General features: G+C 41.5%; 3 protein-coding genes and 1 long non-coding RNA gene across 4 annotated transcripts in view; 3 read left to right on the top strand and 1 right to left on the bottom strand.

The window, feature by feature from the left end:
- Window positions 1-12,499, top strand: part of LOC115689119 (60S ribosomal protein L7-2-like) — an 83,258-nt gene that overhangs the window by 42,526 nt on the left and 28,233 nt on the right. The gene's annotated exons all lie outside the window — the stretch shown is intronic.
- Window positions 115-2,707, bottom strand: LOC115689134 (uncharacterized). The gene is made up of 3 exons (XR_008818598.1): window positions 2,298-2,707; window positions 1,610-1,903; window positions 115-575 (listed from the first exon to the last, which is right to left on the bottom strand). It is a non-coding gene; the product is annotated as an uncharacterized LOC115689134 (long non-coding RNA).
- On the top strand, window positions 6,573-10,280 carry LOC115689103 (protein MANNAN SYNTHESIS-RELATED 2). The gene is made up of 6 exons (XM_030615072.2): window positions 6,573-6,877; window positions 7,422-7,569; window positions 7,681-7,751; window positions 8,562-8,647; window positions 8,958-9,522; window positions 9,798-10,280. Exons 1-6 carry the CDS (start codon window positions 6,776-6,778, stop codon window positions 10,074-10,076), a joined length of 1,251 nt encoding a protein of 416 aa, XP_030470932.1. The 5' UTR covers window positions 6,573-6,775; the 3' UTR covers window positions 10,077-10,280.
- LOC115689104 (LOB domain-containing protein 23-like) lies at window positions 10,950-12,186 on the top strand. Its single transcript, XM_030615074.2, has 2 exons — window positions 10,950-11,431; window positions 11,890-12,186. Exons 1-2 carry the CDS (start codon window positions 11,276-11,278, stop codon window positions 12,184-12,186), a joined length of 453 nt encoding a protein of 150 aa, XP_030470934.1. The 5' UTR covers window positions 10,950-11,275.

Below are 12,499 nucleotides of genomic sequence, written 5' to 3'. Positions count from 1 at the left end.
GGCTAAGCCCCTGTATGTAATATATTTAGAATATAGCTGGACTCAACCATTCAAACAAGTTTGCGGTGGCATTTGAAGGTACTTTGTTTTTCACAATTCTAATCCAAGAATTACTAGCACAGAATCACTGCAAGCGATATATTGTTTCCCACCCCTTTGAGAAAGGATGGATATTGACTATGTGGAGGATCGATGCTGATCATGTAGCTTAGCCTCAGATCCTCGACAAACTGGGTGGGCATGAACATGGCAAAGATTCAGCACTCCATACACGAGCTCCCTTTGGACAAGGACAGAGTTTTATGTCCCCAGTGCAGCAATCCCCTCGGCATGAACTTACCAGATTGCGATGATGACTAGCTCCTCGTATAAGCATGCTGCTTCAATTGCAAGTACTCAATTTATCCACTGTGCCCTGGATGTGGCAGCAATGTCAATGGCCATCCTTTATTCTGCAACCAATGTGCCTTCGTAATTTACAGATTATGTGCTGATCGATGACCGCCAAGTATCCACGACCCTCTTCACCAATTACACCCCCCGACCCTGTCGCCGTCCTTTTCCAGCTGTAGCACCTGTAAAACGAAATATTCCACGTTTCATGTAACAATGTGTCGATTGCTCATTCAACCTGTGCCTTGATAGTGCTCCTGTCAAAACTAAGAAGGACATTCTGGACACTAGCCACCACATCTACCGCTTAAAGAAGACAGATATCGAAGTCACTGAGGCATCTGTGATGAAACTGATGAATACACATCGTCGCTCAATTTTATGGTTGCTAACTGCGGTTACACTGCCCTTATCCACTGAGCTCTCCTTGCATTACATGAAACTGTCGAGCACAGGCGTCACCTCCATCCCCTCATTCTAACCAGTATTGTCATTGATTAAGATGGTACGGATGAATGTTACTGTGACTCCTTTGAGGAAAGAAAAGAACTCAAGCATCCGATTTATCACTGCAAAGAATGTGACTTCATTGCTCATGTTGGTTGTGGCACTGAGGTAGGCTTTGCTCAATGCCTACATCTCGCCGATCTTATAGCTATTTCTCTGCAAAATCCACATTAACGTGATCCTATCATTAGATCCACAATAAGCCTTCCACGAAAGTCTTTCAATGTAGAAATAGCTCCACCTAACGATAAAAGACAAAGATCGGTGTCTGCATGGAAAAATAGATCTAGCATTCTATGTTCTTCTGGCATGTGATTTTATCTTGTTAGTTAGCATATGCCAAACAATTGATAGATAGTTTATTCATTTGCACAAACTCCAAATGGGGCACAATTGATGAACTCCTGCTATAATAATCCAGTCGCCACAAACAATGCATTAAAGTGGGAGATCAAATGGAAAGCCAACGATTACCTAGTAGCAGAAAATGTGGTTAAGGCCTAGTAAGTTGATGCAGAGCAGCTATTTATTTAGTTATCAAATCTTACTTTTGCCTGTGACTATTCTTACCAGTGGCTATGCTTAACTAGTCAAAATTAAACTTTCCCATGACATGTTTTCTCTCTCCCGATGCTATCAGGTGCTGCCTTCCCTAGTTGCTCAGTATGGGAATGACGTGAAATCGAAGGGACAAATATCCAATCCGTACCTGGAAAAATAAATGAGGAGCTTGCAACTCCGTGCAAATGAGATGAAATGTTGGAAGCACATCTAGAGGAATTTGTGCCCGAAATGTTGTTCTTCTTCAAGGCTGGTTTTTGACCTTTGGATGAGATACTGGACACGTATGCTCTCCAATGACTATTCTTGTAGTTATTTTCTCAAGTTCATGCTTTAGCACATCTTCTTCCCAAAGAATTTCCTGTATCTTTCTGTTGAGATTTCCAGGAGCAACATCATTTGGCGAAAGACTGCCCTTTCCTTTCACTTGCTTCTCGTACTCCTCAATTATAGATGGCAGTATCAGTTCAGGTTAGGCATATTGCTTACAAGTTGGAAATCATCAACAGCAGCAGAGCGAACAAATCATAAATAATACTTATAATAGCACACCACAAAATCATGGCAGTGCCAGTTTTAGATAAGTTGAATAGTTCTCTTTGAATTGGAGGAAAGATGAAGAACTTCCTTCCAGAAGAAAATTAACAGCAAGCGAAAGCCAATTTTTGGAATGATTTTAGCATATTACGCACACAATGATCCGGCAAGAATAGAAACCACATTAGCTTCTTAGTGAAACATATGCGGCTCATCTATGTCAGCAGACCTACTGAAAAATCACTTCAAGCAAAATGGGAAAAGAAAAAAAAAGGAAGCTTAAAGATGGGAAGCCAAACCTCAACTAACGTGAGCTTCTCTTTGTCCAGATCATACTGCATCATTGGGTGCTTGTGTATGTGCTGTTGAATCTCCCTTGATCCTCCTTTGTGATCTACTTCTGCATAGGCTTGCAGATCATCTGTATCAGCATTCTTTGGCCTTGACATGCTCGCAGTTGAAGAATCCATCAAATGGCAAATGCAAAATTCACAATAAATTTAAGTCGGATAACCCAATATGATCAGATAGTTAGGTAGTGATTCATGCATCAACACGATCGTGGTGCCTGGTTTTAAGAACACCAACATCATATATACAAACTGTAGCAGCATCATGAGAGGAAGGTGAAGGTAAAAGCAAGCTTCATTGAGACCAAAAAAGTCTCCCTCCAAGGCAAGTCAACTCTCTCTTGCGTGAAATCAGCAGCATAACTTTCAAATCTCTTTGCCTAAGCCAACCAATTTTGTGGGAAAGCAAGCCTGAGCATATCCATGGGCCATCAGGCCCATGATCAGGTTGAAAAGGTCACATCTCCAAATATGGTAGAAGCCCCAATCGTTATAATGTCTATAATTTTTTTTCACTATTTACTTTCCAATAAGCAAACTGTTTGTGATTTGGCAAAATATGCATAATCTAAACACAGATGTGAATATCAATCCTGAACACGGGATGGAACTCTATTTCTTATAGATTCCGCATAGCCAAAGAGGGTAAGGCAATTTGAAACAGATTGGCAAAGTCCAGACTCTTACGTCCCTTATACAATATCAATAACTGATATGATCAGGTGGGTCTCTCACGGTTCCTCTGTTGTCTAACTCTCGGATGGCTTGGCTCCTGTACAGAACATCCCCGCTCGGCCCACGACCAAAACTTGCTGCAACAGTGAATTGGACTCACTCGATCCCCACCACGACAAAGTGGCCTGAAAAAGAAGCAATCAACAAGGCCCAGAAAAGAAAAGAACAAAGAGGAAGGGAAGGACCAACTTGGAGCTGCAATCCACAAATCTGCCACTCAAGTCATGTGAGCCTCTACCCTTTCTCTTTCACAAAAATAAATGGGAAATTGAGAAACTCTACTTTAGGGCCCTCTCGTCAGATCTTTCTCATGAGCGCATGTGATTGTTCATCCGAGTCCACATACTATAATCTTGTCTCTGTCCGCCAGTTTTCTGTCTATGCGTGCCCCAATATCTAAATAAACAAGAAAACACAACATGTGTCGAAAAATAGAAAATTTGAGTCCCCTTTTGTCTACCATGATAATAACGGGCCTCAAAAACATAAAAATTTAAAAAAAAAACAAGGATCGAAAACAGGAGATCACGTGATGGACCCAAACTCAAATGGCTATCTGGGCCACACCCTCTGATCTATGATTGATTTGATTGCAATTTGACGATTTGATTAGTAAGGGCGCGAATGACAATCATTCTATTTCAGAAATCAATTTTCTGTTTCTGTTCCATGGATGAATTTCTTAGCAAAAATATGCGTTTGATAACGACACAAAATTTCTGTTCCCAAAACAAAAATTTGTTTGATAAAGGCACAAAATTTCTCCCCCTCGAGTGGCCGGCGGGTGGATGGCGGGCGGCGGACGGCGGGGGGAGGCAACAACGAATGGCAACGCGGTTAATGCGTAGGACTGTGGCTGGCGTTGGGCAACGGCAGGCAGGCGACGGCGGGAGGAGAGCGGTGCGCGGCGGGAGGCGGCAACGGGGCCAAAGAACGCGACAGGTGCGAAGGGCAGGACCTGCGGCGTCGAGCAGCGGCCGGCAACGAGAGTCGAGCGGCCCACGGCGGCGGGAGGCCGCCAGCCCACGGCGGCCGACGACGAGAGATGACGAATGGTGGGCAACGACCCACGATGGCCGACGAATGGTGGGTGGCGACCCACGACAAGAGACGACGAACGGCGAGCAACCGGCAGCAGGAGACGGTGGCCGGTGGATGGCGTGCGGCGACACATGGTTGCCAACGATAGGAGACGGTGAATGGCGGGAGGCGGCGGCCGGCAAGTGGATGGCGATGGGGCGGCGGGCGGGCAATCGCCTAATAGCGAGGGCGAACGATGAGAAGAATTCTCATTTCTCATTTTGTTCCAAAAATAGAAAAGTAGAAGATTTTTCCTTCTCATTTCTGTTCTAAACCTATTTCTGAAATCAAAATTTGTTCCATAAATAAAAAAATGAAATTGCGATAGCAAACGGATTCTGTTCCAAACCTGTTTTTTGAACAGAAAATAAGAAAAATAGATAAATAGAATAGTTATGATTCGAAGTCTAAATTTCGAAATCCTCTTGATCCATCATGGGTTTCGTTTCTTCTCCCCTTGAATCGATCAATGGCGATGAAGGTTGAGCAGTCTCGGTCCTCTTAACTCCCACCGTCAGCAGCAAATGATGAAGCCGCTTTCATCACCTTAAACAAAGCTTCTTCTTTTTCCCCAGTCAGTCTTCACACTCCACAAAACACTGTGTTAGATACCGAAAGTCCATCTGGATTCGAGCCTGCATTGAAAACCATTACTTATTCTATTCTACCTTGTTTTAGGTTGGGGCGTTTCAATCACTCCTTATTGCTATTATTATTATCATTTTGGTTTTGATTAATCTGATGGGCCTGACAAAGGAGAAATTGATTAGTTCAAGTTTGCGCATACTTTATCGTGACGGACTTAAGATATGCTGATTGGTCAGATCCAGACGCTAGAAGAATAAATTACTGATTAGTATGCCATATGGTCCTCCTAAATGATAAAGTTTAATGTATCTTGACTTGGGATCCATTGTCTAAGGCGGATTGGCAGGTGAGCTTGGCCCTCCCATTTTTGACATTTCTGACATTTCTTTCTACGCTTTCCTTGATTTACGCTCTTTTGGTATTTTCTTCCTGATTAGAGGACGTTGATTCTTCCGTCTTTTTGGCTGTTTTCTAGTTTACTCCTTGGGAGAGATACTCCTTTTGCTCAATATGCAGAAATTTGAATTTCTGACTTATGTAACGGTTTCACAAAATTCACTCGCTTATAACATCGTCCAATTAAAATGGTCGGAAATACTAGCACTCTAGACGTTAATATAAATCAACGTGGCTGTAAGACAAATAGGTAGATATAAATTATGAAAAAAGTACGAATTACGTAGATTCAAACGTACTTTAATAGGAAAGGTGTTTGGAGATTTCATACGGTACATAATTACACAAATTGATGACTCTTTGGTCATGAGTGCCACACTTATCAAAAGATCTAGCTAAGTAGTGTCTATGATTTTTGACCTATAAATTTCCAAATACATCTAGGTATCAAACATTTTGGTGGGGACCTTATTTTCATGGGAATATTCCATGGTATATGAGCTTGCACTCATCTCCCCATCATTTGGACTGCATCGACCTGTGAGGAACTTGGATTTACGTGGCTTACAATGCAATTAGTAGGTCGTGTCTTTGTGGTCAGATGGAATCGATCTTTAATATACACAACCCCTTCTGTTTCTTGGGTCAAGACCCTCTTGTCCAAGGCCAATGAAGATGGAAATTCACCGCCTGGCTCTCTTGTCCAACATCGATGAAGCCCCTTCGACACGACAACTATCACATGACAATCATGACCTTTTTACATGGTTCCTCAGTCGTGATGGAGTAATTATTACCCAACTATCTACGACTCCCAACCTTTTTCCTCGGAACTTACCAGGTTGCACTGCTAATCCTGATTCTGTCTCTAGCTCCGGACACTAATTAACTTAAGGAAGAATCCGTGGTTATCTGCTCTGCGCGAGCATGTAGTGATTGGGAAGCATAATTAATGCCTGCTTACTAGGTTTGGGGCTAAAAGGGGAGTTGGTTTTGGACTGTTTTGGAAATTAATCACATCGCTATGTCCCAGAGTGGGAGCAGGTACACCAAGCACATGTCCATCTTCCAATCTGGGTCCTTTGTCTTTTGGCAAGGAATTTACTTTCTGGTTAATTAAAGTTATTGCTTGCAAGTTCTTACAAAAAGGAAAGAACAGAAAGGGTGTTACATCGATATTGCATTGTATTAACATATTATCAGTGTCCCCACATTAAATGCAACTTTAGAAAAAGAGGAAAGAGGAAGTGTTTGACGGGGTTGGTTGTGTTTTCCTTTTTCTTTTTGGGGTGAAAATTAAGAAGACTTTTTTTTTATCAAAATATTAGCAGCAAACAAAATTGTAGCAGGAAATTTAGGCAGCCCATCATTTTCCGGGAAAGTGTCGGTGGCGTTATGAGCTCCTAAGAAAGACAGACGGGAACAAAGAAATAAATGAGCAGACTTCACTGTCGTTAGACCTTCCTTCCCATTCCATTCAGAGCCTCTCTCACTCTTTGGTGCTCTGCTCTCTCTCAAAGCTTGAGCTCTCCCCGTTTGCCTCTCCCTTCATCTCCGTAGACCGAGAGAGCCCTGAGATAAGTGGAGTGAGACAGGATCTAGAGAAAGAGAGAGAGAGAGAGAGAGCAATGGGTGTAGATTTGAGGCAAGTGGTGGCTGGAGTTCTGACCATAACCATGTTTGTAATGCTGGGTCAGATGATCAAAAGAGACCATTTTGATTCAGTCGAAGTAAGTACGAATTCTGCATTCGATTGTCTGGGCATTGATCTCTGGCTTTCGCTTCCGTATCTGCTCCAATTATCCTCGAATAGCTCCTTTTTGCGCTAGATATGCACGGGCATGTTATCTAGTTTTCCTCTTTTTAGGCTCTCTTCTCAGATAATCCCAAGTCATTTGTCAGTACTCCGCCCATAACTCACTTTTTTTCAATTGGCATTGCTGTGGTTATCAGCTTATGGGCGAATTAGTTGGCAAAAGTTCAGTCTTTGAGCTATGCTTACACGCATCGTACCGTTTACATCTGGGTACTGGAGAGACAGTGAGGATTGCCGAAGAGATTTCCAAAATCGTGTCTTTTTTTTCCCGAGAATGATTGTGTCGATGCATCAAAGGGAAAGACAAATGATGCATCTTGAACTGTGGGTTCCCAGTCATAAAGCGAGATGCCCGTATACCTATATATGCAAAGTCTGGATCTTGGTTGCAACATGGACATATTGGCCACGTCTGCGTTTGAAGATGAATTGATGTTGTTTGTTTTGTTCTGTCATAGGAAAAACTTCCGGGAGTGTCAGATGATGCCCGTTTTGACGACAGTAAGTTAGAAGCGAAGTCGCTGGTTTCACTGTCTAGAAGGAACAAGGGTCCTTGGAAAGAAGAAAGCCAAGAGCTGAAACAATGCTGGAGCAGACCTACTTCTGGTACTTTTGATTGCATTTGGTCCTAATGAGTCACTGTATTCCTGCCACTGTGTTGATGCTGACTGAAATGCTTGTGTCTTTGCCTGTTTTTGCCTTAATTTTGGTTTACAGACTTAGTAGAGGACTCAAAGGGCTTCGTCATTTTCTCATTGACCAATGGTCCCGAATACCATGTCTCCCAGGTGACTCATGCATCTAGTGGATTTAATTATCATGCCAGTTCACTTTTCCATAAATATTAGTTTCTCGGTCGACTGTATACTTCCATGATGTGGAGCTATCTTCTCGTGCAGTGCTTCCTTTGCTGGACATCTGCAATTTCTAATTTCACCACCCAAATAGTTTCGGCTAGATATTTGCATTTCCTTTTCTATTAATTCTTACATTTTTAACTCTAAGTGGACGTTCAATCTTTGTGGTTTTTAGGTCAACTTGTACATATAAACTGTCCATGCGCTGATGCACTCCAATGTTCACTGGAAAGGACTTTTGTGGCCTAACTTCTTGCCAGTTCTTAAAAGTTCAAATTTGGTTTTGCATTTCCAAAGTATCCTCATCTTGTGTCTATTTCTTAGCAGAGTTTATGCTGCATTTTCAAACTGAAGTTCATGCAATGTTAGCAACAAAGATAGTATGCTACAACTGTTTTGATATTGACGAAGCATTTTCTGAGATAAATGAGATTGAGACCATTCCTCTTAGACAATGCTGATTTTGGACTACATAAGTATACTGGTTAATAGGAAAAAACACTCTGTTCTCTCTCTCTCTCTCTCTCTCTCTCTCTCTCTCTCTCTCTCTCTCTCTCTCTCTCTCTCTCTCTCTCTCTCTCTCTCTCTCTCTCTCTCTCTCTCTCTCTCTCTCTCTCTCTCTCTCTCTCTCTCTCTCTCTCTCTCTCTCTCTCTCTCTCTCTCTCTCTCTCTCTCTCTCTCTCTCTCTCTCTCTCTCTCTCTCTCTCTCTCAAGTGGCCTTATTGTGTATGAATTCTTCAGGTTGCAGCCGCAGTGGTTGTAGCAAAATATTTAGGAGCAACTCTAGTACTCCCTGACATCAGAGGAAGCAAACCAGGGGATCGGAGGTTTGTAGCACTGTGCATTTGTGTTCTCAGATTTTCACATGTATACCCAATTTCCAAAAATTATTGTCGATGAAAATAGCAGTCTCTAGAAAAGCAAACTCCTCTGACTTAAAACAAAGTTAATCATTCTATAGCACACTTACCACGTCTCATAGATATGTCCAACATAACTAAGGTCTCCATTGGATTCTAGGATCCAGGACAAGGCTTATCTTAAGTATCATAAATAGAACTCGAACATATGAGTTTGCCATATGATAGTAGAGGAACTGCGTACTGTGTTTGTGCCTGACATTTGTCCATTCTTCAGGAGCTTTGGAGAGATATACGATGTTGCTAAGTTTGTAAGAAGCCTGGATGGAATTGTCAGAGTAGCAAAAGAACCACCTTCTGGGATATCAACACGGAATCTTGCGGTTGTCAAGGTCCCAAATACAGTGACAGAAGAGTATATTGTTGATCATGTTGAACCTAAATTTAAGTCAAAGGGTAACATAAGACTGGCAACTTACTTCTCCTCAGTAAACATGAAAAAGCCAAGTCAAAAGAGTGACCTTGATTCTACATCATGTTTGGCCATGTTTGGAACTTTGGAGTTGCAGCCAGAGGTACATGAAGTCGTTGACTCAATGGTTGAGCGTCTGAGAACATTGAGTCGGAAATCTAATGGTCAGTTCTTAGCAGTGGACCTAAGGGTAGACATGTTGGAAAAGAAGAATTGCCAGGGGACAAAAAGTTGTTTTGGTGCGCAAGAGATTTTGGAGTTTCTGCAGAAGATTGGTATTGACAAGGACACTACAATCTATTTAACTCAATCAAGGTGGGATAGCAGCCTTAATGCTCTGAAGAAGTTTTTTCCCAAAACTTACACCAAGGTGAGATATTTCTGGTTGTTTTCCTTTCAGTGAGCGTTCAAATCTGTTCACTACAGTAGCATTCTACAAACTACTAGTCTACTAATTTCATATGGCCTGCTTTCTTTGGAGAGTTGTGTCTTGGTCATTTAAAAATTACCTTAATCTTTTGGCTGACACTCAAGTTGCTAATAATATTTTTACTAGGCATCCTTCACAGCTAATATATCTTAGGTTCTAGAAAGACGTGACATTATTCTGATGGATCCTTTATGGCCTCTAAAATCTTTGAGCAGGATGGGATAATGCCTGTGGACAAGAAGTCAAAGTTCCTTGATTCAGAAGAGTCAGAATATGAGAAAGTCATCGACTACTACATATGTTCTCAAAGTGACATTTTTGTACCTGCGATCTCAGGCTTGTTTTATGCCAATGTAGCTGGTAACAGGATTGCATCTGGAAGGACTCAAATACTTGTTCCTGCCAACATTGAGGGTTCGTCTGCATCAGCCGCTAATTATATCTCCACCTATGTTTCGAAGAAGAACCATTTGGCTTATTCATGTTTTTGCTAGGTCTCTGTAAAAAAAGAAGCCACAAGACAGAACGAAGCCCTTCAGACATGGTCTTTTTGTGCGTGTGCCTCATCATTTTTTCTATAAGCAGACAAAATGATTGGTTATACTATATGGTCCCCTACAATTGTACCAAGAAACCCTTCTGAAGTCTTTGTTAAGGTGATTTTTCAATATGATCTTCAAATGTTTAGTGATTCCCAATGACAGCGTGCTCCAACTCTATACGATGCGGCAGAACCTCTTGCATGGTCATCTCTGGCCCCAACCATTCCATTCAAAATTAGAAGGTGGACTTACAAGATGCCATTTCTTTGATTACTTGGGAGTTGAGACATTACCAAGGATTGTGCAATTTTACAAGAAATAGATGGAGTGTAATTCCTTGCAATCTGACCAAATTAAACCAACCTCAAGCATTTTGAATGCTTCATCTATTCAAAGTTCGAGCTTAGCCCCACTCTTGCTACAAATCTTCTTTCCATAAAAATTGTGAGGCCATCTTAGATCATCAGGAAAAGCTGGTGATATTTTATTCCCCATACAGCGATATGTACGTTGTTGCTTATGTTCATTCGCTGGTTTGAGTCATGGACATACTTTACTTTTTTGAAGCAAGTCGAGGTTCGCATCTTCAATTAACGAAGTGGTAGGATTTGCGTGATCTTGCCGTTATGAGCTAACTATTTTATGGAACTAGCAACTCAACGTTGCTTTTTTTTTTTTTTGTACATGTTAGAGAAGAAATAGCACTCTTAGTGTAGGTAAAGGCAATCCCTTGATTAAACTTTTTCCGGTTATGGCTAAAACCTCACATCATGAACTGACATGCGCCCAAATCAATTTCGTTTTCTTGCTCGAGGGAACCCACTCATCTTGGTTTTACCGTTATATCTTTGTCTAAAAATACAATGCGTGCATTGCTATAATTGGTTTATCAACTTTCATCATTTGGAGGAATTTGTGTCAAATTGCTTCCATTTCCTCACCACTTTCCATACATCTGCCGAGGATATTTTGAAAAAGTAGCCGTTTTCACCTTCCATATCGGTGTTAAAATTCTAAAATGACCAAATTTATAAGATGGATTTTTCAGTCTTAGCATTATATACAGTAGAAGATCTCCACGGCATCATCAGAATCATTTGGGTGTGATTTTCCGGAAATTTTTGGTTCGCGAAATCTTTAGAAAATCTCACATGTCAAGCTTTAGCAGATGTGCTGCCTGCAAATATCTGAGAAGAAAATGTCCTCAAGATTGCATATTGGCTCCTTATTTCCCTTCCTCGAATCCACAAAGATTTGTTTGTGTCCATAAGATCTTTGGTGCCAGCAATGTCACTAAAATGCTTCAGGTCAGTTCATATGCCCAAAAAAACAAAATGTTTAAATTTCTCTTCAATGTCTCAATGGTTTGTTGACAACTTCTTCAGTACAGGATTTCCGTATTATGTTTCACTTGTGCATATATTTCATTGATAGTATAGAAATGTCAGTGTCCATGTCTCTGGTGATAATTATGCCGTGCAACCAAGTTTTCTGGCTAAAGAAATATGAAACCAAGTTTGCTGGTTTTAGTATACTAACAGAAGCTCAAAGAAGTGAATGATTGTATGCTGTTCATCTAACGAAATAGTTCGTGTTCTAAATTCCAGTCATGTACTTTAAACTAAGTAGTCCCATTTGCTGTGGGAGAGGATAACGAAATCTATATTAGCACGAAGATGGGGCTGTATCTCTTTGAATGACAATTTGTTCATTTGTTTCATGATTTTTGGTGATTAACTGTAATGCCATGGCAATGATGGAGCAGCAAGTCCCCGGGCATTTACGGGCGGAGGCAGCAGAGTGCATTTCATATGAAGCAATAGCCCGGGTTCAAGACCCTGTCTACGGATGCGTTGGAATCATCACTCAACTACAACAACAAATCAGCCAGATTCACAGTGAGATAATGAAGACTAAGGGTGAAATGATAGCCCATCACTGTGCACACTCGCAACACCATCCACCGCCCCAGCCACAAGGTGACCCTTCCTGGTCCATTTCCCTTCATCAGCAGCAGCAGGACTACTCTCAATCAGACGAGCATCTACTTAGAAAGTACTAAGCTGGTCAAATTGATGCACTCCCTAGTTTCTCTCTATGCATCTTGAAACTGTCATCAATTTTGCGGTGACCCGGTTTCCTAACTGCATCATCGTATGAAAGGATAATTTCTGCATTTGTCAACTTCATCTTAAAATATCATTTACCCTCAGGCTTTCGAGAGCACTGATCCCGCTCCCCTTTCGCTGTTCACAATACGTCACCAGCTTGCACACAAGTATTCAGATACCATCTCGTACAAATTGGACAAGAAATTGTACCAGAACCCTCAGCACTGACTAAATATTGCATCACACTCCCACTTGTTAAGATGT

Source organism: Syzygium oleosum, unplaced genomic scaffold (genome assembly GCF_021117445.2).
Source record: "Syzygium oleosum isolate NSW1041296 unplaced genomic scaffold, Sole_v2.1 Sole_v2.20, whole genome shotgun sequence".
In the NCBI taxonomy this organism is placed as follows: Eukaryota; Viridiplantae; Streptophyta; class Magnoliopsida; order Myrtales; family Myrtaceae; genus Syzygium; species Syzygium oleosum.
Note: the sequence above shows the minus strand (reverse complement) of the source record. Positions and strands in the feature narration are given on the sequence as shown.

Excerpts from the sequence above, each read along its gene's own strand:
- LOC115689104 (XM_030615074.2), top strand. The coding sequence starts at position 11,276 with ATGTCAAGCTTTAGCAGATGTGCTGCCTGCAAATATCTGAGAAGAAAA. Across the intron at positions 11,432-11,889 it reads ATGTCACTAAAATGCTTCAG|CAAGTCCCCGGGCATTTACG; the intron begins GTCAGTTCATAT and ends ATGATGGAGCAG.
- LOC115689103 (XM_030615072.2), top strand. The coding sequence starts at position 6,776 with ATGGGTGTAGATTTGAGGCAAGTGGTGGCTGGAGTTCTGACCATAACC. Across the intron at positions 8,648-8,957 it reads AGCAAACCAGGGGATCGGAG|GAGCTTTGGAGAGATATACG; the intron begins GTTTGTAGCACT and ends TCCATTCTTCAG. Across the intron at positions 9,523-9,797 it reads TTCCCAAAACTTACACCAAG|GATGGGATAATGCCTGTGGA; the intron begins GTGAGATATTTC and ends ATCTTTGAGCAG.